The 25,464-nt window shown below is 35.4% G+C and overlaps 1 protein-coding gene across 1 annotated transcript in view; it reads left to right on the forward strand.

Moving 5' to 3' along the window:
• LOC150097829 (uncharacterized) overlaps positions 1-25,464 on the forward strand; it is an 84,171-nt gene that overhangs the window by 45,338 nt on the left and 13,369 nt on the right. The window contains exon 3 of the mRNA XM_090406131.1: positions 5,100-5,112. Coding sequence (XP_090262257.1) covers positions 5,100-5,112 — 13 coding nt within the window. The remainder of the gene's footprint in view (positions 1-5,099; positions 5,113-25,464) is intronic.

Here is a 25,464-nt window from a genome sequence, read left to right on the forward strand (position 1 = left end):
AAATAATTCAGACTCCCTCTGGTAATGTGTTTCTTAGACTACTCTAAAGCTTTTGACTGTGTTGAGCATGTGAAACTGTGGGAAGTAATGAAAAGAATGGGTTTTCCTCAACACACTATCAGGTTGATTGCCAACTTATATAAGGAGCAAGAAGCCACAGTAAGAACAGGTGTTGGATTGACTGACTGGCTTCAAGTTGGAAAAGGAGTTAGGCAAGGATGTTTACTTTATCCTCACTTGTTTAGTATATATGCAGAGGACATCATACGTGAAGCATTGGATGAGCTCAAGACAGGAATTATGATAGGAGGTAGATTGATCAGTAATCTGAGGTACGCTGATGATACAGTACTCCTTTGTAATGACATGGAAAAACTAGGACTAATTCTTGACAAAGTTAACAAGATCAGTAATAACAGAGGACTTCAACTCAATTCTAGCAAGACAAAGATCATGGTTCTCAAAGGAAAAACAAACAGAGAAGCTCTTGAGAAACAAATGTATCTTAATGGAGAAAGAATTGAAGAAGTCAGCAAGTTTGAGTACCTGGGATCCATTATTAATGTGAAGAATTGCTGTTCAGAAGATGTCAGAAAAAGGTTAGGAATGGCTAAAACAACAATCAGAGACCTGTCTAAAATCTGGAAGGATGGATCTATCTCCATGTGAACAAGGTTGAAGATTTTGGATACAGTTGTTTTTCCAACAGCAACTTATGGATGCGAGACTTGGAACCTAAAGAAGTCAGATAAGAAACGGATATCTGCTTTTGAGATGTGGTGTTACAGAAGGCTGTTGAGGATATCATACACTGAAAGGCGTACAAATGAATGGGTGTTAGAAAAGATTAGTAGAACTTTAAGGCTCCTTAAGGACATTGACAGAAGAAAATTAAAATATTTTGGACACATAGAAAGGATGGAAGGAGGACTTCTCAGAACAGTAATAGAAGGTAAAGTTCCTGGAAAAAGAGGCAGGGGTAGACCATCAATGAGATGGATGGATGGCGTGTGTGGAGTGACTGATCTTCAGAGAGTTGAGGCTGCCAGAAGGGCAAACAACAGGACTCCATGGCGAGGCTTAGTGTGGAACATCATCGAGCATTGGAGTGACCATACGGCATCTGTAGATGTCCAGTAAACACAGCAGCAGCTTGATCTCAGCCTATGTATGACATCTGATTTGCTTATAAGCCTTGTGTCCCTTGCATGTGGGAGTGACATTTAAAAAAGGATGTGTTCAAAGACTGGCAGTAGTCCTATCACTGTATTTTCAACTGGAGAAATAGTGACATTTCCTTTATCTGTTTAAGGAATAAGAATATCCTTATTAGCTCTTAGACTTCGTCTAGCAGATAGCACACCTGCCCCTAACCATGAGACTGTAAATTGAAATTCCACTGTGTGCATGAATGTTTCTCAGTTTATTTAGGTGAGTTGCCCATGTGAGACTACCATCCTGCTTACAGGAGGACTGAGTTTTCAATTTAAAATTTCCAAGTTTTGCTGCTAGAGGGGATTTCAAGATCATATGAAAAAAAATAATAACTTCGCCTGCCTATGTTGCTCATATATTATAGGTTTGCATTCTATGATCAGTTGGCGTTTCATAAAAAAAAATAATAAAAGCTACTGATTGCAATTTCTTTGCCAAGTGTTACAGTAGGCATTCTTGCTTTGTGTATGATGTTGATCTAATTTCTTTCTTGATGTGACCAATTAAATAACGAATAATACTATGTTGAATTTTTTCTTGACAATTATTCATAAGGAGGCAGTACTATTTAGAGGATTTAGAATAGAAAAATTGACGTACAATTTTATTTGTACGCCAATTTTTCTATTGGCATACAAACTAGTAAGCTAAAATGAAGGTTACAGACTAGGTTATAACTGATGTTTTTAATTCACACAAAAAATTGGTATTGTGCGTGACAAGGTGCGTGTCTCGTTAACGTGATTTATTCGTTATGGCTCATGACGTAATTGTTATGAAAGTTCATTTCTTTGATGTTTAATGATCTGATAAAAGTTTTCCAAATTTCTGGTAAAATTAGACCTTGATTGTTGTTTAGGTTTTCAGTTTTACAGGCGACTGTAGCTGCTTCTTTAAAGGTTCTTGAATGGTAGTTATCTTCTATGTATGGCATAAGGCTCTTATCCCACTCATTGTGATGGTTAGTAGAGGCAAAGTGGCATGAAAGGCCTGAAATGTCTTGTCTGTTATTTCTGACATATCCTATGTGTTCTTTCTTTCTTGTTTCAAAGCTTCTAGAGGTCTGACCTACGTAACTAATACCACATGAGCAAGGTATATTATATACTCCAGAATACTTGTAGAATGGGTGAGGATCTTTCGGTGATCTTATGTGGTTTTAAAAGGTTAGCTAATTTTTTTGGAAATGTTGCTAACAAAAGGAATCGTAATTGTACTGATGTATTGGACGTCATCACGTTGTTGATGTGGTATATCAGTAAAGAGAATCTTGTTATAGAGTCTTTTTGGGTAACCATTTAAAGAAGGTTTTCTGGATATTGTGGTTAATTCCATTAGTAGGTCATCCTTGTCTGTCGTATACTGTATAGCTCTTTTCTTGAGACTATGGATAATGCTAAGTTTCTGAGCTATGTGATGAGCTGAGTTGAAATGGAGGTAACGTCCAGTATTTGTAGGTTTTCTGTATACAGTCACTCTCACTTGTTAGTAAATGATGTATTTTCTTCACTGCTGACTAACATGCAATTAACAAAACAAAAAAAAAACAGAGACTTTATTGAAATGTTATACTTTCATGATCGATTAATTAACGATTGACTGATTTCGATCGTTCTTTGTCCGCTATGACGCATATAGCCTTCATTTGTTTTAGGCAGTTGTCATCGCCTACTTTTCATCACCTAAATGTATTAGGTCGGTTATCGGCCTCTCTCGCATTCAAAGCGCCAGTACGTACCATTGCAGGTTCTTACGCATTTATTCATTTACTAACAAGCGAGAGCGGTGAGCACTCCGATTCTGATCTGCGCACCGCTTTGAATAATAGGCTATATCTTCGGGAATTTTTCGAATTTCTTGATAAAAAGTTAGGAACAGATTTTTAAAAGTACATACTTTCAGAAAATAATATTAATAAATCGATTTTTTTGATCCTCTAAATAGTACTGCCTCCTTAAAACTATCAAAAACTTACAAATTAGCAAAAAGAAAATGCCATAGAGGAAAAACCTGACGTGATAGAGAAAAATTGGTTTGATATTTGAAATCAGCGCACCCAAATTAGTAAAAAACAAGTGGCAGATCATAATCAGCAGGGAAAAAAATTTTTTTTTGTTGGCCAGTGTTCTTAATACAGTAATCAATCATGGACGAATTGAAATTTTTACCATTGTTATATTTGATTTACACGATTCTGATATACATGGTAACATCGAGGGATTAATTAATCGCATTATTCAAGGGATACCTGTATTTTCTTCGCTTGCAACACTCACCTTTCCATTCATAAACTTGACTATCTTACCTGTTTTTTCACAACAGCTCTTGCTTTCTCAGATCTTACATTCACTTCAGTCGTTCTCTCTTGAAGCAACATCTTCTCCAACTGACTCACGCCAGGTCCATTCAAATGTAGCCCATGTCTTTTACACAGCTCTGTCTGCCCTCAAACTCATCCCACACATTCACAAATGAACCCCTTTCTCCTCACAAATTTATTTTTAATGATTACTGGCAGTTTGGGTAAACCACTAGCACCTCTTGTGATCACTCAATCCTTTTTTTGGTATTAACCGAAAAGATGGAGTAGTAAGCCATCATTAGCTCATGAGCCAAGTCTTAGTATTATTAGCCCTACTTGTTTCTGTTGATGGCTTCTACATGTTGTGGTTAGTGAGGAGAGTGGGTCAATAGTTTTTTTGTAAATATAGACTTCTTTCTTTACTGTAGGCTAAGAAAGAGTTAGAAATAGCAAAGAATTGATGTTATTTTTTGACACTATTCTTAAATAAAATGGAGAAGATATACTTTAGAATGAGAAAACTTAATGGTATGTAGTGCCCTTTTTCTCATAGGTGTGATTTATCACTTTTTTTTTTTTTTTTTTTTTTTCTCTTCAAATGATGTGATGCTGCTATCTTATATAGAGTAGCAAGAGGTGACTGATGGGTATATAATCTGCAGTGAGTTTTCTGCATTTGCTTCTTTTACAGCCTCCATTTGGATTTATGGATTCAGCTTTTCTAGACTTCTGAGAATAAAGCAGAAGTTTGTAACCCTCCACTACACAATTTTGTTTGGAATAGCTGGTTTCATGTTTGTTGAAAATTTTATGAAAATGTTTATAGTTTATGAAAAGCTTGAATGTAATTAATAAACGATGCATTTTATAATGTTGGTTTAAATTTTAGGGTCTTAACATTACAATGATAAACTGTATGATTAACATCTACTAACCAACATTTAATCTTATTGTTAAGCAGAATTAGAATCACTATAAAAGGAATTCATGATGTCCTGTCTCTCTACATATTACTTACTATATGATGTAGATTGAAAAGAAAGGATATAATTATCCAGTGATTTATAACCACCACTGTCTTTTTTAAGTGTGCACTACCAAGACAACACATTTTACTTAGAAAATAATTCTTATCTTGGTAGTGTATACTTAAAAAATTAAAAAAAAAAAAAAAAAAAAAAAAGCAGTGTCATCTTCTCAGAGCCCACATATCTACCTTTCATTTGTGCTTTGGATTAAGTGCTCATAAATTCACTGGTGTGACATCTGTTTCAAACTACTGGTTCTTATTCAAGAACAAGGCAATTCTTATTCCAGTAAACTTGAAGTCAATTTCTAAAGTATGAATTTTAAAGGTTTGCCACGTGGCTATAAAACAGTAATGGATATTTTAGCATCCTTTTGAAAAATAATAAGTTTTGATGCTAAGCAGAAGCTCTTTATTTAAAGGATCTTTTCTTATTCACATTTATAGAAAAATGTTAAGTATTATATAGTTGCTTTTTTTTTTTTTTCATAACTGTACATTATTAATTACTTTTGCTGACATAATCCTAACTTTATTTTTTTACCATTATTTCAGACTGACCATAAAGGTAAGTATAAATTTTTCATAATACTCTCATGCTACATTTGTCTTGTTTTTATTTCATTATAATAGTTTAATGGTGATGATTCTTTGTATATGTGATGAAGGCATTGTGACTTTATCCTTAGTTAAAATAGCTTTGTTAGCATGCGTTGTGTTTCCTTCCTTTCTTTCAGCAATGGTAAGATTTTGTTTTGGAAAGTAGAGATTGTAGAAATAGTGATGTGATGTGAATAAATTTTAATATAAAATATTGGACAACATTACTTATTTCAGACTGTGTTTAAATATAGTAGGAAAGGAGATGAATTACAGTCATTATAAATATAGACCTAAGAAGCTTATTAAACTATAAAATGACCATTAGGTTTTTGCTTTAAAGACTTAGGTTACATTTATCGTTCTAATCCATATTCTGCACAGGCTGAAATAAATAATACTGTCCAATTTTTTATTTTAAAATGTATTCACATCACTACTTCTACATCTGAATAGTTTCATATAATGAAATCAGCCCCATTGCTCTCCACTCTTCAGCAGGGTGTAGATTCAAATCCCATTGTGCCATGATTGTTTGGGAATATCTTTAGGTTGTAAGAGTGGAGAGACATCAAGAGGAGTATGGTAAGGAGCTTTTAATTTCAGACAAATTATGGATTTTGATCTTCATATTAAGGTCATCATGTGGAGTATACACATATATATACAGAGACAAGCTGTGTTACATTTCATACAGTATGCCAAAGAGACAATGATTTGATCAACGGTTATTCTACTAGCCTGACCTCTAAGTGAAAAAATAAAATAACTACATCAAAGCTATATTCTATATATGATAACATCCGAGAACAATTTCATATAGATAGTTTTATTAAAGCAAAAGTGATGTAATAATTTAATATAAGAGTTGTTATATTAGAGTTAAGATCCTGGATTACCTACAGTCCTATTTATAATTAACTCTTAGGCAGAAAGGTTATGTTGGTAGAATATGTGCCTTCCCATATCTTTGGAATTTTTAGGCCATCATTATTGTTAAGATTAGAGTGGTTGATAAGAATTTTACAGGCATCCTTAAATTTATGTTCATACCACGTTTTGGTGTGATGTAAACAACAGGTGCCTTTCCAGTCAATTCTACGTAGAGTAGTCAGGGCATATATATATAATGTGTGTGTGTGTGTGTGTACACACTCATGAGCAGTCGAATTAAAGATACATGCTGTGGTTGCCCTGGCGCATGACGAGGATGTCTTCAGACCTTGTACTGACCGTCTGAGTAATAGTCGAGCACAGAATGGGGAAGACTTGAGATCTCAGCGAATTTGATCGTGGCCAGATGTATGGGGCACTCCATCTCCAAAGTCATATAGGCACTGGGCTTTTCATGGGCCACTGTGTCAAGAGTGTACCGTGAGTACATGGAATCTGGCAAAAACACAGCTGCCAGGGAAAACTGCCGTGGTGTACAACGTGTCGATGACAGGGGACGCTGTCGTCTAGCTCAGATGGTAACAGCGGATAGATGGGCCACAGTGTCGCAAATCACTCGCCAATTCAATGCTGGACAACAACGATGTCTTCAGACCTTGCACTGACCGTCTGAGTAATAGTCGAGCACAGAATGGGGAAGACTTGAGATCTCAGCGAATTCGATTGTGGCCAGATGTATGGGGCACTCCATCTCCAAAGTCGTACAGGCACTGGGCTTTTCACGGGCCACTGTGTCAAGAGTACTGTGAGTACATTGAATCTGGTAAAAACCACAGCTGCCAGGGAAAACTGCCGTGGTGTACAACGTGTCGATGACAGGGGATGCCGTCATCTAGCTCGGATGGTAACAGCGGATAGATGGACCACAGTACCGCAAATCACTCGTCAATTCAATGCTGGACAACAATGACGTGTGAGCAGCCACAGTATCCAGAACATCTCCTCACTATGGGGTACAGAAGCTAATGGCCGACTAGGGTACCTCTGCTCACCGCATTTCACAAGGCACAGCGATTAGCATGGATGCAGGAACACCGCCATTGGACCCCTCAATGCATGGAAAAGGGTCATCTGGACTGATGAGTCGAGGTACTCATCAGTCCAGATGACCTGCCATCGGTGTGTACACGTTGGTACATGCCGATGGCAGGGTACGAGTGCGTCGCCAAGCACATGAAGCGATGGATCCCTCTTGCCAGCAGGGTTCAGTTCGGGCAGGTGGTGGTATCCTCGTATGGGGACTTTACGTGGGATGAAATGGGTCTCCTGGTACATCTACCATCATCCTTCATCGGCGAACAATACAGGGACCTGCTGTCAGATCATGTGCACCCATTCCTGCACCTACAGCACCCTGCAGGAAACCTGTACCTACAGCAAGACCATGCACCGGCCCACTGCTCCCAAATTGTGGGTGGATGGACACTCCACAGACAGGAGGATGCTTGGCTGGTCCCCTGACCTCAATTGTATTGAACACATCTGGGATACTGTCACGAGATATATACGTGTACAGGTTTCCTGCACCCTGCAGGAAACCTGTACCTACAGCAAGACAATGCACCAGCCTACCGCTCCCAAATTGTGGGTGGATGGACACTCCACAGACATGAGGATGCTTGGTTGGTCCCCTGACCTCAATTGTATTGAACACATCTGGGATACTGTCGCGAGATATATACGCGTCCTGGACCCTGCAGGAAACCTGTACCTACTGCAAGACAATGCACCGGCCTACCGCTCCCAAATTGTGGGTGGATGGACACTCCACAGACATGAGGATGCTTGGCTGGTCCCCTGACCTCAATTGTATTGAACACATCTGGGATACTGTCGCGAGATATATACGCGTCCTGGACCCTGCTCCGACCAATCTCCGTGCATTGTGAGTGGTGTGCAGCAGTGATGGATCAGTTTGGCTGCCCAATGCTTCCGGTGCCTTGTGGAATCCATGCTATGACACATTGCCGCTGTCATCAGGGGATGGTACCTGTTACTAGGCAGGTATCTCTAATTCAACTGCTCATGAGTGTATATACTCCAGACGATGACCTTAATATGAAGGTCGAAACGTTAGGAAATTAAGGTAATTATTTCTAATATGCTTGTAGTCTCCATAATTTGCCTGAAAAGAATGGTAAGGATCTACTCTATCACTTTTTTTAATATAAAATTATAACAATCTGGAAGCAGCCTAAACATTGCTATGCAAATAAAGATAGATACACTATTGTTTGCAGTTGATCAGATTGCATTAGCTACATCAGAAGATGGTCTGCAGAGATCAGTAAAATCATTAAATGAAATTTCAGAACAATATGAGAATATCAAAAAGTAAAGACAAAAATAATGGCTTTCAAAGAAGTAAAACAGTGATAGATAGTAAAATATTAGAGCAAGTAACTATGTGAAATGTGAATTATCATATGATGATGAAAAAGATAACAGACCTTAAAATATCAAATTTTGTTATAGTAAATGGCATAATAAATAATATATTTAAGCCATCCCTGCTACAAAAACACCATGATCAAACTATATAATGTCCAAATCATCTTTGTTATAGGAGAAGCATGAACTATAAATGGACTGAAACAGCAGAGATCAAATTTCTCAGAAAACAGCTAGATATATCTAGTGGGATTATAAAACAAATGAAGAAATTTTACAATTCCTGAATATAAAACCAGTTAACTACTATATAAGTAAATATAAACAAAAATGGTTAGAAAATTAAATCAGATAGACAATAGCATATTCCCAAAAATACTATATGGATATAAAATAAATGGAAAAAGGAAAATTGGATTCAAAGTGATTGCTTGAAATCAGAATAGACCACTTGGCCTAAAATCTGTGATAGTAGAAGATAAAATGTAATTAACCAAGTTAAAGGCGGACATAAGCCTGGTCTAGATATATGCAGAGGTGGACGAGAATCATTGAGCAAACAAGGAGGGGGGGGGGGGAACATGATGCAGAGCATAGGAATGTTACTTCTGCAACACAAACTTATATGCCAATTACTTTTGTAGAAGATGAATCTGTAGAGTTAACATCAGTCCAAGAGCTTAGCAATATAGTACATTTATTCAGAAAGAAAGAATAACAAATATCTGGGAATAGATAAAATTCTGCACAGTTGCCGAAATTATGAGGAAAGAAACTAGAAGACAAAATATATGAAGCTATTTTAAAAATATAGAAGGGCAAATGCCAAAGGAATGGAGAAAATGCCTCACCAGCCTATATATAAAAAGAATGACAATGCAGTTTATCGAAATTGCTCATATATTTTTAATTATTATTTTTCAGTAAATAATAACATATACTAAAATATTAATTATAATACACAGAAAGAAAAGCAAAAGAGGTCATAATTCTGTCAAAAAGAGTAATCATAATGGGTTACTTTAATTATCCAAACATATTGGGTTACTGTAAGAAGAATGAAATTGAATTTATTGAGCTGTTGTGTGACAAATTCCTAAAGCAGTGGGTGACAGAAGGAACATGTGGTCAAAAATTGTTAGATTTAATTATAGTGTCAGAGGAGGTTTCAGTTAAAGACGTAAGTATTCTGCCTCCAGTTGGTGACCATGATCATACAGTACTCACTTGGGAAGTTGTTGTTGATTAATTTTAACGGTATAGATGAGAACAGATACTGATAAGGAAATAATTAGTTATTAACTTATTGCTGATATTTTGCTGGTATTCCATCCAGCATCTTCAGAGCACGAAAACAGTTTGTCACAGTATGCGAGACGACCACAAACCGGTATAACAATGGAACTAGTTTGAACAATTGTAACATACAACACAAAGACTAAAGTCCTAATTAGGTGCCAATGGTGCTGGTGGAAAAGAAAAAAAAAAAAACGGAGAGAAAGCGGGTATTATTTTGTCTCAAGATGACTGTCTCCCAAATCTGGCAAATTTATACAGCCATATTTGTTGAGATTTGGAATATGTTTCAAGGCTTCTATTGATTCCAGGAACAACCTCTCTGACTTATAAAAGCTTCTGTGCAGCACTTTTTTCAATTGATCCTGTGTGCAAGGGTATCTAAAGCATGGCCTGCTAGACCTTGCCATAGCGATAGTGCCGGATGTATTTTTTATGTTCACTGAGGCACATGAACAGGGCACTTCATAGACTCCTGGATGTGATGAAGGAGAGATTCTGTCCTTGGATGAGAGTTGCTAATATACAGTTTACATACGGTGCATAGTTGTTTGTTAAACACTAGATATCTTTTCAGATGTGCCTTTAATGTATGGGATGGTGACAGTTTTGGGGTAGACAGTGGGAAGGATGAGGATTTCTGGGGAAGATTTAGTTTTTTGTCTGAGTCCATGCAGTTAGCCTAGTGGCTGTGCACTTTGCAACCATATGCCTGGGAAAGGAGTGTCCTAGGTTTGATTCCCATAACAATGCGAGGAGCTTAACAATCTTTCTCAGCTATAGCCAAGTTAGCCAGTCTTGGGCATGGACAGCAGGATTTCCCCCCCCCCCCTTCCCAGTTTATCTGGGGTTTTTCATCCCCCAAGCAGGCAAACATCCGGCCCTGTGAACACACACTCTGCTACAGTCAAAAATACATTTCCCAATTAGCAACAGGCCGACTGGGGGTTGTACTAACAAAGTCATATCTATGTAACATGCGGACCCTGCAATGGAAGCAGGAAAACATGCAGAGGAAGAAGAATAAGATTTTGTCTTTCTTATGGGGGGATTATAGCCATTGGCCAAGATAAGTGAGTTCAGCAGTGAGAGCAGTGTCATTGGAACAAATCACTCTAGCCCTGTGGGTTAGTGTTTTTAGAATACCAAATTGTTGATGGGTGATGGTGTAAACTTGGACACTCAAGAAGACAGAGATACAAAAACTGGAGGCTTTCGAGATGAAATGTCTCAGAAAAATAAATAAAACAAAATGGACAGAAAAGAAAACAAATGAAACTGTAAGACAAAACCTAATATATACAGACCTATTAATAGAAAAGATAAAAAGAAGACAGCTTCACGTACGAACATGTCGAGAGAATGCCATCAAAAAGGCTACCCAACCTTGCTCTGTATGCAAGATTAAAAGAAAAAATGGAAAACCAAGAACTAAATGGATAACATCAGTAAAGGTCAACTCCGGATTACAAACATATAGACAGCTCACCAGCCACGCAAGAAACCGAGATTCCTGGAGGTTGTTGTGGAAACGTGTAAGACTCAACCCGTCCCCGACGGAAGAGGGCAGTAAGTATGTAAGAAAGATAGATCTTGTGTAATCTCTGCTCTGAAGGGGAAGGAGATGGGGTTTGCGATTACATGATTTTAATGTTTTTTGAAGATTGTAGCCATAGGCTAAAAAAGTGTAGAGAATATGGTCAAGTTCAGTGGTTAGGACACTGTTATAAGAACTGGTTAATTTTTCCCTGTTATATAAAGTTTTTATAATTCCATATTGTTGGAGGGGTGGCACTGCTGGTGAATGTATCTACCGGTATCTGTAGGTGTTCTGTAAATGGAGAATGTCAAGTATCCATTAGGCTAGTGTGTAATCAGTGTCTGGGAATGGGACACTTGTTTTCCTTTTCTTAGGTAAACTGGATCCTGGGTTGTTGATTGTTTAGATATGTTAAGAAAATGTGGAGTATATCCAGGTCATGTGGTCAAATAAAGAACAAATCATCTGTGAGGCTTTGCCAGACAGTGGGGTTATGCTGTTTCTACAAAGGTTTACATGAAGAAGTAGATCAGGGGTGATGAAAATGACGAACCCACAGCTGTTCCTCTATCTCTTTATAGAATTTTCCTTCCTAAACAAAATAGTCTGAGTTTATGGTGAACTGAAACATAGCTGAGATATTGGAAGGAAATATGCTTGGATTGAGGCCTGAAGTATCTTGGAGTGGGATTAAAGTGGACTGTTTTTTCTGTGTAATATATTGTTTATGAATTTTTTGTAGTCCATATCTAGGAAGCTGGTCTACAGTTTTAGATTGTGACTTCCACAGGCCAAGGGTAACTTTAAAAAGCTTCGTGGGATCATAGTCAATAGGAAGGTAGACACCAGGATTAGAAGTAAGGAGGCAAGTTTCTCCCTTCCTACACAAATCAGAACACTGCATGGGCTACTTAAAAAGGTTACCCCTTGGCCTGCGGAAATCACAAAACTAAAACCATATAATGCAAGGACCCCCCCACGCACGCACACCGCCGCAAACCTACTACAGCCAATATCAGAATTTCTGAACACAAGAACTACAACTGGTTCCACCAGTACAGCCACTCAGGATATGATGGAAGAACTGCAGCAGATACAAATACGAGAGGCTATTCCTCGAATCTGCCTTTGCCCAACTTCCCAAACCTCAACAAATTTGGATACATGAGACTGTCCCAAATTTCGGAACGACTCATTCTCGGATCTTCAGCCCAGACCACCTAATCGAGCCCACTCTGAGATTCCATTTACGACTCTAGGCCTGACTTTGGTCGCCTTTCTTCACCCTCATTTACCCAATATAATGCTGCCGAAATACAGCAAAGTATTCAAGTTACTGTAATTAATATTTGCTTATTCTTCTTCTCTTTAAGGATAACATTTGCCTGTTACTGCTTCACTGGTCTTTCCATCTTGTCACTCATCTTCTCCCCCCCCCCCCTTTGGTCTATTGTTGGATCTTACTTCTTCTTAATCTATACTTTGGATCCGACATGATTACTATTTTGATGTTCTTAACTAATTGATAGGTTGCAAGTTGATTTCTAATTCAAACATAAAGAAAATTTATATTTAAAGCCTGCGCCACTTTATGTGTGAATTAGTTCAAGAATTGAAGATAAACCAACTCTTAACAACCTTTCCCTTATATGTTGTTATTTTATATACTGGCCGAGTATATTTAACTTACTTAACTTTCCCGCTTTGGTTTGAATATTTTATGAATGGTGCAGTAAAAGAGATTCAGGCAAAATACAACTATTGATTAAAAAAACAAACATTTAATTTTAAAATCACAAATTATACACTTAAGATCCAAATACTAAACAAGTTATTATAAACACTTCAGCCTTTCTGATAATAAAGTCATGCAAACTCAGACAATGGTAATTCTGTTATCTGTAATACAGTCTTCTCACAGTTCCTTTTAGCTATTTAATAAAGTTCCTTAATACAATAAAATTTGCAGTAACACCTGTTCACAAACAAACACTTTTAAATATACACTTTAGCTAATTCTCCACAATAGTTATTGTTAATATAAGGAAATTCTAGGATGAAACTCACACACTTCTCTGTATAGAAATATTAATGGTTGGAATAATCTTACCGATAATCTTCTATCTTCATCTACTAATACATATACACTTTTTATAACTGTAAACACTTTAAACAGTAAACGGCACTCATTAAAATAATTCTTCTAAGCAATAATTGAATTAATCATCGGTCACAATACACATAAACAAACGTTGTTGCATAAAGTACTACTGATCACTCATGAAATAGGGCAACACAATAATTCCTTAACTTTAGGTTTTATATGCACAGTTGTTCACTCTTCCGGCATTCAATTAATTCTTAGACACTACTATTCTTTAGTAACTTCGTACTTTGTTTCAAGGTTCTGTGTCCTTGAAAGGTCGGCCCTGAAATTAAATCTCAATTCAAGTATTGCTAGTCTATTTAGTAGTCACTCAGCTGTCTTCCGTAGCTATAATTGTTATTCTACAACTTATTAGCTAACTGCCTCTCGACTAGTAGAATTTATTTAGCTGCTCGAGTGATTTGCCGACTCGCTATTATCGCACTGTGATTCCCGAATGCCCAATTCCAACCTAATGCCAATCTCTCTCTAATAAATCTCTAATCTCCTAATTAATTAATAATTCCAGCGTTCGTCGCTTATATATCTGTTTTTTTCCCCTAAATTGCTCATGTGATTATTCTCACGTGATTTCTTTCTAAAACTCTTTTCAATAAACCTCACGTGGTGTTCCAAAACGTGCTCGCTCACTTACATACGTTTCCATGACAACAAAACAAAATATAATAAAATTGAGCTATTGCATAACTTTAAACTTCTACAAACAGGAATAAATAGACAATATTTACATTTCAATAAATGCGCAGTTAAAATATTGAATATAAATTCTTATAATATTAACATAGTAATAATTAAAATAGCTTAATAATATTTAATAGTCTTATCCCTATTAATACATATATCTTTGATTAAATAATTAGATATTAGACAAAATTAAAGTAGTTATATGAATATTAAATTGTAAAATAAGTTGTTTCCATTAAATATTATTTACAAGTTTAGCCTTTGTGATGGAAGATCATGTTGGATTCTGAACCAAATAATAATTACTCTAATCTCTATATAATCAGAATCCAACACTATATCTATCCACCTCTTTTTTGTAGCCAATATCATTTCCATCCTGAATAGATGTTCTTTCCATTTCTATCTATATTTTTTGACTTATGTTATAAATACCTATTTCTTTTCTTGTGTCTTCATTTCTTATATGGTCCAATTTTGTGCATCCTTTAATTGTTCTTAAAAATCTCATCTCTGCAGCTTGTATTTTACTTTCATCTTTCTTTGTAACTATCCATGTTTTTGAACCATATAACAGTGGAGGTGGCCGTTACTTTGTAAAATTTTAGTTGAGTTTCTCGTATTTTTATTCAGTGTCCTTTTAATTATTCCACAGATTTTCTGAGATGGCTTTATCTTTTCATCTATATCTCTTTCTTTTAGATATGTTATTATGCAGCCTAAATAATTAAACCATGTCATTTTTCTGTTATTTTATTTTCTATAACTATTTTTGATCTAACATGATCCTGGCCTTTAAATGCCTTGACTTTTGTTTTCTTTTGTGAATACACATATTGAATACAATTGGAGATAAGCTACATCCCCTGCCTGACATTGGTTTATTTCACTCTCTTCTGTTAATTTATTACCTAACTGTAACTGTATTTTAGTATCTTTTGTAAGCTTTGTATAGCTTGTACCAATCTATACAAAGTAATGGCATATCCTTGTTTTTTCATTATATTCCATATGTGTATTTTATCAAAAGCTTTCTCATAATCTATAAAGGCTCTGCATGCTAAAGACAACCCACAAAAATTCTATCAATATGCTGCAAGTAAAAGAAAGAATAATTCTTCTAGACGCAGATGGTGTGAGGGTTACGGATACAGAAGACGTTAAACTAATAAGTGCCCATTTTGTTAAAAGCTATCAACCTGGTGTATGTGACATTGAGCTCGCTGCTACTTCCTCACTGGATGAAGAAACTCAGGCATATGAGGACAAGATATTAGAGCTGTTGCACAAACTGAATAAGAATTTAGCAACAGCTGAACTGGCTATTCCTTTGACCAGGCTGTTTAATATGAGTCTGAGAACAGGGAAGATTCCACATGAATGGAAAGAATGCATGGTAATTCTATTGCATAAGGGTGATGCAAAAACCAATGTATCCAACTATTGACCAATTAGTATCTCAGGAGTGGTGGTGAAGATTTTGGAAATGAGTTGACAGTGAATCTCTACTTTGCAATGAGCAAAATAGAGGTTTACTAAGGGAAAGTCGTGTTTTAGCAACTTGCTCACATTGAACTAGACAAGGGGAAATGCCATGATACTGTTGAATTTTGTTAAGGCTTTTGACAGAATACAGCATGGTAGACTTGCATAAATTGGGGAATATGGGTTTGGGTTATAGAATATTAGCATAGATAAGAGGGTGATTGACTGACAGATATCAAAAAGTGGTATATGGGGTATGTGATCCTCGTCCAGACCTTATCAGGACGGGGAACAATTCAGGGGTCCTGCCCGCACAGCTCGATGGGGTAGTGATGACTCAAACTGTGGGACTGGCTGCCACTACAGTGAGACATTGTCTCATATAGCCCAGTGTTGCTTCTGCACCCATGGGGTCTGCATGCGGAGGCATGACACCGTGGTTTCCATTCTGAACGACAAAGGTTGGGAGGCTGCAGTGGAACCACATTATAGGACCTCCGCAAGTTAGCCAGATTATTGATTAAAAGAGATGGTGACGTTTGGGTAGTTGATGTCCAGGGGGAAGAGGGCGCCCACTAGCCTATAGCCATAATAATAAGGTAAACTATTATAAGAATAACCAAGATCTAGTTAGTAAGATATGGGGGGGGGGTTACTCAGAGGTTTACCAGCGCCATCATCTCTTTACATAGTGTATGGAGCATAGATAGCTATAAGGACTTAAAACAGCTTGGGCTTATGCAGAAGGATATAAAAGTTCTTTCCTTGAGGGCTCTACAGGGCACACTGGTGGTATGGCATTGCCACCAGAGAATGACTACAATGATAACTAGAACAGGCATAGGGTAAAACACTTGTAAAGTCTTAGGCCTATATCAAGTTTGGACATGATGTAAGGGTAGTACATCATGTCCAAAGATTAATAACCAGTACAAAGATTAATAAATAAATAAAAAAATAGCAACTGGTGTATCACAAGGATCAGTGCTTGGTCCACTGTTATTCAATCTACAATTAATGATATTGGGGAGAATTGTATGACAAGCGACATACAGCTATTTGCTGATGATGCAAAGATAGGTAGGGTAATCAGGAATGCTACTGATGTGCAGTACTTGCAGAACGATTTGAATAGGCTGGAATTGTAGGCATGGGAAAATGGATTTCAGTTTAATGTCAGTAAATGCAAAGTCATTCACTTCGGCATGATTAGATAACCAATGTTGTATTATATTGGTGGGATTATGCTAGAAGAAACTGATGAGGCTAGGGATCTTGGAGTATTAGTAGATAAGAAGCTGAAGTTCAGGGGCCATGTAGCAAAGATTGCAAATACAACTCAGAAGATAATTGCAATGCTGAAATGAACGTTCACATGTAAAGATAGGGATGTCGTTTTGCCTCTTTACAAGGTCTTGATAAGACCTCACTTGGACTATTGTGTGTGGATCTGCTTTCTGTTGTGATTCTGATATATTGGAGAGAGGGCAAAGGAATGTTAAAAATGATATCAGGATTGTGGAATACTGATTATGACACAGATTGAGAATTTATAAACTGCAGACACTAGCAAACAGGAGATAGAGGGGTAATATGATTGAGACTTAAAAACTTCTGAAAGGGTCATACTGACTTTCAGTTGATGGAATTTTTCAATTTATTGAGGATGTGGAAAGTGCAAGAGTGCATCCTTGGAAGCCGAGAATGAATGTCACTAAGAAGGGGAATGAGGGCTAGATTTTTCTCTCATGGGGTGGTGCATGGTTGGAATGGATTGCCATTGAATGTTGTGAGTGGAAGCAGTGTGAATGAATGATAGCCGGTGCATGTAGTATGTGGCCTCCCTTGATGAGTCTCTGACTCCCTTGAGGTTTCTCTTAATAATAATAATAATAATAATAAAGGCCATGTGAGTCCCTAAATTAAATTCCTGTCTTTTTTTTTTTTTTTTCAATAATATGTTGTAGCACATAAATATTGTGCTGAAATAAATATACACGATCTTCCATGTCTGAAACCATTTTTCTTATGAGAGTAGATTGTTTGCAATATTTCAGTCTTTTATTCAGGGTTTTACTGTAAATTTTGTAAGCTGTATTTAATAAACTTATTCCTCTAATTTCCACAATCATCTCTATCTCCTTTCTTAAATATGGGTATAACCTTATCTTTTAACCAATCTTATAGAACCTCACACTTCCTCCAACAGTTATTTATTAATTTTAAGAATCTATGATGTAAATATTCTCTGCTATATTTCCAAAACTCTGTATTTATGCCATCTAATCCAGTTGATTTTCTATTTTTTGATACTTTTATTGCTTCTTTTAGTTCTATTGGTTCTATATCAGTATTGATTTCTTCATTATTATATTCTTTTTAAATTTGAGTTATACCATAAATTCTTATGTTCTATCCATCGTTTCTCTTGTATTATGTTTATTTGTGTTGTATATCTATCTTTGTTGTTTAATTTCCTTAATATCTTGTAGGCTTTCTTGTCCGAAGAATCTTGGTGAGCTGCTTTCTGTACTATGATTTTAATTATATTTCTTTTGTTTTTGTATATTTTTCTGTTTTTGAAGGAGTGATTTGTATGCCATTTGTTTTTCTTTTGTTGCATTTTCTGTATCTGTGTTCCAGATTTTTAATGTTTTTCTTTTTAATATTTTATTTTTCTTTCCAAGTACATCAGAGGCTGCTTTATGGATTATCTTTATTAAAGTTTTCCATTCTTCTATATCTTTACTGATTTGGACTTCTTTTAGGTAATCTTTTAATCGTGATTGATATAGCATTCTAATGCTTTCTTATTGTAATAGATATATACTTTGTATACTTGTTCTATTTCTTGTTTTTTCTTATTTACTTCCTTTCTCCATTTTGCTAGTATTTTTGTTTTAGAGACTACTAAATAATCTGAAAAAAATTCACTTCCTCTGTAAACATGTACATGTGGAGCTAGTTTCTGATTAGTAATAATATATTCAATTATAGATCTTCTTCGTCTGCCATTCCAAGTATATTTATTAATATTCTTTTTTTGAAAAAAGTGCTGGTTATTTTACCATTTTGAAAGTACAGAAGTCTGATAGTTCTTGACCATTTGTTATTCATGCAAATATCTCCATATTTTCTTTAGACATTTGGCCTTGGAATTTTCCAACTCTAGAATTAAGATCTGCTATTAATATATAGTTAATTTTTATTCCTAATTTAACAGTTATAATTCAATCGACCTTGTCTGAAAACCAGGAGCAATCTCTTGAAAATAGTAACATGGAATGTCGGAACACTCTAAGAGGCAGGCAAATTAGATAACCTACTCCAGGAATTAGAAGTGATGAAGGCCGATATTGCAGGGATCAGTGAAGTGAGGTGGACAGATACAGGCATAATAAGAAGAAAAAATCGTAATAGAATTGCAAAATCTCTACAGGGATATTGGCCCATAAATGGCAGAATCATAACAGCCAAAATAACTGCACAACCATTCAACCTGTATATTATCCAAGCATATGCACCAACCCAAGATCACCCAGATGAAGAGTTGGAACAATTTTATGAAGACATCCAAACTGCAATCTCAATCTGCAATGCAAAACTGGGCTCAGAAAAAAATCTCATTTTGCATGGGAAACCAAGGGCTTGGAATCAGAAATGAAAGAGGTGAAAGATTAATTCAATTCTGTGAAACCAATGACCTAACAATTGCCAACACACTGTTTAAACATCCTCCCAGAAGACTATATACCTGGACAAGCCCTGGGGACATTTATAGAAACTAAATTGATTATATAATAATAAACAAAAGATTCCGAAATGCAATAACACAAACAAAAACATATCCTGGAGCAGACATACGATCGGACCACAACCCAGTGATTGCAAAAATCAAAATAAAACTTACCAAGCCAACCATTCATAAGAGAAACAACTTATAATTCAGACTCACTTAACAACCAAGAAGTTAAAGACTGCTTTATAAAAGAATTCACAAAATCCCTTAACAAGTCTGACACCACAACTCACACAGAAAATAGAATGCCAATTGATGAAATTAACATGAACTGGCAAACATTCAAGAATAGCATCAATGAAGCAGCCAAAAATACACTCCCACAATTAAAAAGGAAAAGGAATAAACCTTGGATGAATAAAAAAAAAAATACTGATGTTGATGGAACAAAGAAAAAAGTTAAAGAACAAACCTGAATATAAAAGCATGAATAAAGAAATAAAAAAAGAATGCAGGAAAGCCAAAGAGGAATGGATTAAATATAAATGTATAGATATAGAAAACCTTGATAGAAAACACAGAAGCAGAGAAATGACAAGCACGACAAATACAGCAAACCTTGCAAGTGTCATTAGAGACTCAAGAGACCATATTCTAATGGATAAAAAAGAAATCATGGAAAGATGGATTGAATACACAAGGAAATTATATGAACAACAATGAAATGATATTCCTGAACAGACTGATTTAGAAGGACCATCCATTTTACTCTGTGAAGTTGAAAATGCCGTCAGAAAACTAAAACCACATAAAAGCTGCAGAAATAGATGACATCTTAGCAGAATGGTTGAGGGCTCTCGATGAGGGAGGAAATTTCTAACAAAATTATGCAATAAAATATACGAGACTGGATTTCTACCCAAAGATATTAATCACTCAATTTTCGTTCCAATTCCCAAAAAAACAAAAGCTACAAGATGTGAAGAGTTCAGGACAATCAGTCAAGTACCAAAAGTCCTCCTATGCGTTATTCTTGAAAGAAATAAAAGAAAAATAAACATAGAAATAAATGATACACAAAATGGCTTCAAGGAAAATGTAGGTACAAGAGAAGATATTTTCAACGTCAGAACCGTAATAGAAAGATATCTAGAAAAACAAAAAGATGAGTTCCTCTGCTTCATAGATTACAAAAAGGCATTCGACAATGTCCAACATGAACAATTAATTGAAATAAATCCTTTCAAAAATAGGCATGGATGGAAAAGATATTAGGCTATTAACTAATCTTTACTGGGAACAGACTGCATCTTTGAGAATAAATAGAGAGACCTCAGAAGAATTCCCAGTTCAGAAAGGTGTGAGACAAGGCTGTGTCTTTTCTCTGATTCTCTTTAACCTATACACAGAAGAAATATTTAATAAAATTAGTAACCTCAAAGGAATCACTTTAGGGGGGCAGAAATATTAATAACCTAAGATATGCGGATGACACCGTTCTTATAGATGAAACCCTCAAGTGTTGCGAACAGTATGGCCTCAGTTTCAACTTTAAAAAGACAAAAATCATGATAATTTCAAGAGAAAGGAAAATACCCAAAATATGCATCAATATAAAAGGAAATAATTTAGAACAGGTGCAAAAATACATATACCTCAGACACTTGATCACAGAGAATAGCAGGACAGAAGATGAAATTAGAAAAAGGATTGAAATCGCAAGGTCAACTTTCAACAGTATGAAAAATCTACTAACATCTAGAGAATTAAATCTGAAAACAAGACTAAGAATCTTCAAATGCTACATATGGTCTACATTATTATATGGAGTAGAGGCATGGATACTCTCCAATCTGAGTGTGAAAAAACTAGGTCTTTGAAATGTGGATGCTGTGAAGAATTATGAGAATATCATGGAAAGAAAAAAAGACAAATGAAGAGGTACTAGAGATGGCAGGTGTATGATGAAAGAAATTAAAAAGAGAAAAGTCAGATATTTTGGACATATTCCGAGACATAACTGCCTACAAAGGACACTTCTCGAAGGAACTGTTGAGGGAAAGAGGAAGACAAAGACTGGAGTGGATGAAAAATATAGAAGATTGGACCTATCTCTCATATGAGAACTGCAGCAGAGAGGTGCAGAATAGGACATGGTGGAGACACGTGGTAGTCAATCTCCTGGAGGGACAAGACACCTGACAGGACAGGATAATTCGATCATTTACAAAATTGTACTTTTGTATTCTATTTTCCATTTATTATTGATTAAAAGGGCCACACCCCTAGAAGCATTGATATGTTGATCCACTCCACTATATGGTATAATAAAATCATCTATATCTTTGTTCCTTTTAATTTGTTTTTTGTTTCTGTTAGTTATCACAGCTATATTAATATTTTTAGCTCTTAGTTGTTTTACCAATTCTAATTCCTTTGTTGCTATGCTTTGCACATTCCATGTGTCTACGTTTAAAATTTCCGAGATTCCTAATAAATTACGTTTATTCTTTCTTGGGCTTTTTCCTCTGTTTTGGTCTGATAAATTTTCCATGCTAGTCTTTATAGATTACGAGAAGGCTTTTGATAATTAATATTTTAGTATGCATTATTCATCATCATCATTATGCTTTTCAAAGATTTGGTTTAGAGTGGCCTGTTCCAGCCTTAGAAGTCATCGTTGAATCTCTTTAGAGGATGTCCTGGTTTTCTTTTTCCTAGTGGTTTGTAATTTAAGGCTTGTTTTGGTAATCTTTCTGTTTTTTTCTTTCAGCATGTTCCATTTATATTTTTAAATTTTTTCTATTACTGATTCCTTGTTTAATTCTTTCATAATTTCTTCATTTCTTTTGTTATCGAATAATAGAGTACACTTTGCAGTTTTTCTCATAAACTTCATTTCAGTTATTATTAACCTTTGTTTAACTTTTTGTTTTATTGTCCAGATTTCACTTCCATGTAATAGGAATGGTAGTATGTTGTGCACTTTTAATCTGGTTTGTTTTTGAACTAGGTTAGGTTTTAATATAGAGTTAATTACATCTGTTATTTTTAAATATTTTGCAATTTTAGGTTTATATCTTTTTCATTTTCATATGTAATCATACATCCTGGGTAGTTAAATGAATTCACCTGTTCTAAAATCCTGTTATCGATTACTATTTTAGTTCTAATTGAATCTTGTCCTTTAAGGCCATCATTTTTGATTTTTCTGTTGATATTATCATTCTGTAATCTTTGGCTATTTCATTTAAATTTAAAATATCTTTCTGTAAGTTATTATAGGTATTATTTCTGGAAAAATTTCCATGTTACTCCTATAAAATAAACTATTATTTTAATGGCTAATATAGTTTAGGAGTGCTCCTTTTTTTACGATGTCATTGGCTCTTAACCCAAATCTTAGGGCATTACTGAAGTGTTATAAAACTAGTATATGAAGAATAATATAGAAGGAAAATTTGGACATACCTTTTTGGATGTTGTTTTCTGTCTCCTTATACCGGTGATTTGCATTCATCTGCTATTAAAGGAAGGGTTTTTTTTGGGAAAGTGGGGCTAAAGTAATGAGGGGAAATTATTTGAAAAAAATCTTTTTTTATATGTATAATATTATTATTATTATTAAGAGTGGGTAGAGAGTGTTTTGGGGGGGGGTGAGAGAAGGATCTGTAGATAGAAATTTTGGGGGGGATAGAGGAGGAATTTATGGAAAGTGGAGGCTAGGTGTTTCTGTCTTTGATGTGCTTGTGTTGTTTCCTATTGGTTGGAGTTGTGACCTAATTTTTATGTTATGGAGCTTCCAACTCTGAGATTATGTAGGGTCGGTTGACATTTATTGAGTTTTCATCACATTTTATGGCTATCGTTTCTGATATTCTAAGCATTGTTTCGTTGTCTTGTATGTCTAATATTATGGCCTTGTCGATTTGCAAGGTATGAATTTGTTCAAGGGCGTGGACTGCTATTTCAGTTTTTCCTGTACTTTGTATCCTGTTTTTCTTTTTTGTCATTGCATTTTTTATTGTTTAAATGTTTTCGAATAGGGATGTTACAGTCACGGACAAGTCTTTATGGGCAAGACTACAAGAACACTTCTGTGACTGTAACATCCCTATTCCAGAACATTTAGAGGAAGTGGTCACTACTTATTTCATATCCTCTGTGAACTCTAACAATATCTAAAGAGAACTTTGTCTTTTCATTTAAGATAAGGTAATCTAATATTGATTTCTATCCTCTTGCTGCCCAGGTATATTTATTGTTTATAGAAAGAATTCGTTATTTTAAGATTGTTATAAACTACGAAGTCTCCATTTTTTAACATTCCTGTTAAGAGCATGTTCTCCATATATTCCTATTATTAATTTTTGTTTTTCCAATTCTTGCATTTAAGTATCCTACTAATATTACATAATCATTTTTATTTATTTTATTATATATATTTTGTAATTGATTATAAAATTCAGTATTATCATCTTCTCTTCCTTCTTCTGGGGAATATAAACCAATTATTGTTAAATAACCTGTATCTATTTTTATTCTAGCTTCTATTATTCATTCATTCTAATTTATAATATTTCAACTGTTTCGAAAGGAAATTATGAAACCAAATCATAACACATGCTTGTGCTCTTTGGTCTCTGTTGACTCCACTATATATAACATTAAAATTTTCAGTTCTCATGGTTCCTTTTAATTTCTTTTTTGTTTCAGTGATTACTGCTGAAAATTTCTTTCATTTAATATTTGATCTAATTCTATTTCTTTATATGCTATTCTTCTTATGTTCCAGGTTGCTATATGTATTATGTTGTTTCCATTTTCGTTTTACCTTTTCCATTCCAGGGTCATTTTCCAGAGATTCATTCCGATTACCTTTTTCTATCAGCTTAAAAGTAGAATGATGTTTTCCATGTCAGTGACTAGCCTGGCGATGGATAGTCCAGTGGTAGGGCTGCTATCTTAAGACTTTTGAACTAGCCTTCTTCCAAATTTAAACCTGTTGGAGGAACAGGGTATATTGGAGGGGAAAGAGTAAATTTTAGAGGAGAGGAGACAGAGATATAGGGCAGAAATGTAAAGACCCTATTGCTCTCCGATACTCTAATAGCATAAAGGTCATAAAATATGAAGAGTTGGCTGATAAGTTCTTATAGGAAAGATTAAAGTGAGTGGATCTTCCTCAAAGTAGAGGAAGAAGATAAATCCAGCTATGGGGACCATGGGAGTGCCCAAGAGTAGAAGGAGCAATCACGATGATTGCCCCTTCTACTCCTGTTGGTCTACGAGTTCTTATTCAATATATTTGGACCACCCCACCATATCTGGTGGGCTTCCCTATCTGCCACCCAGGGGACATGCTCTCTAGAGGTTACAGGGTCCCTTATTAATTCCTGAAAAAGAATAGTTATGAATAACTAATGTATAACCCTATCTACTAGAATTATATGGGTATTTTTCTGTGTTATGTACAACATAGAGTATTTCCTTCCATTTTGAAAAACAAATTAAATTCATTTATGGAGAAGATAAGTGCTGTCCACCTAACAGGTTTCAGGAAAGGCAAATTTACAATTGATTAGATGCATATAGTTGAAAACAACTATTAGAAAAATTGTTTATTAACTCATTCTACTTTAATTAATCACTAATTGATGCAGGTGTGAAAATATGGACCTTGAAGTAGAAAAATAATTTAAATATTTAAAAGTAATCACAAGCCACTCAGATGAGATGGTGGACGTGCTGAATCAGATAAGATAAATAGGCTCTCCCTCTCATGTATATTATTGAACTAGGGTGCTTAAGCATCAAATGACACTTAAGCACCCTAGACTTTAATGTAGCCTTTTAAGGAATGTGAAGAGTTGACCTAATGTTTAATCCTTGCTTTCTTGTGGTGCATCTCCGTTAGTAGGCTTGATACCAAACAAATGAGGATGTGCTGGAAATTTGGGATTTAGCCAATTGGATTATATTCTTATTGACTTAAACCAATATAACATGAGACTCTCAGGCCATTTAGAGCATCACAGTTAAACCACTCCCCTGTTGTTTTTGC

This window comes from Typopeltis vanoorti, chromosome 16, assembly GCF_054136105.1.
Source record: "Typopeltis vanoorti isolate ZY-2024b chromosome 16, IOZ_Tvanoo_1.0, whole genome shotgun sequence".
Classification (NCBI taxonomy): Eukaryota; Metazoa; Arthropoda; class Arachnida; order Uropygi; family Thelyphonidae; genus Typopeltis; species Typopeltis vanoorti.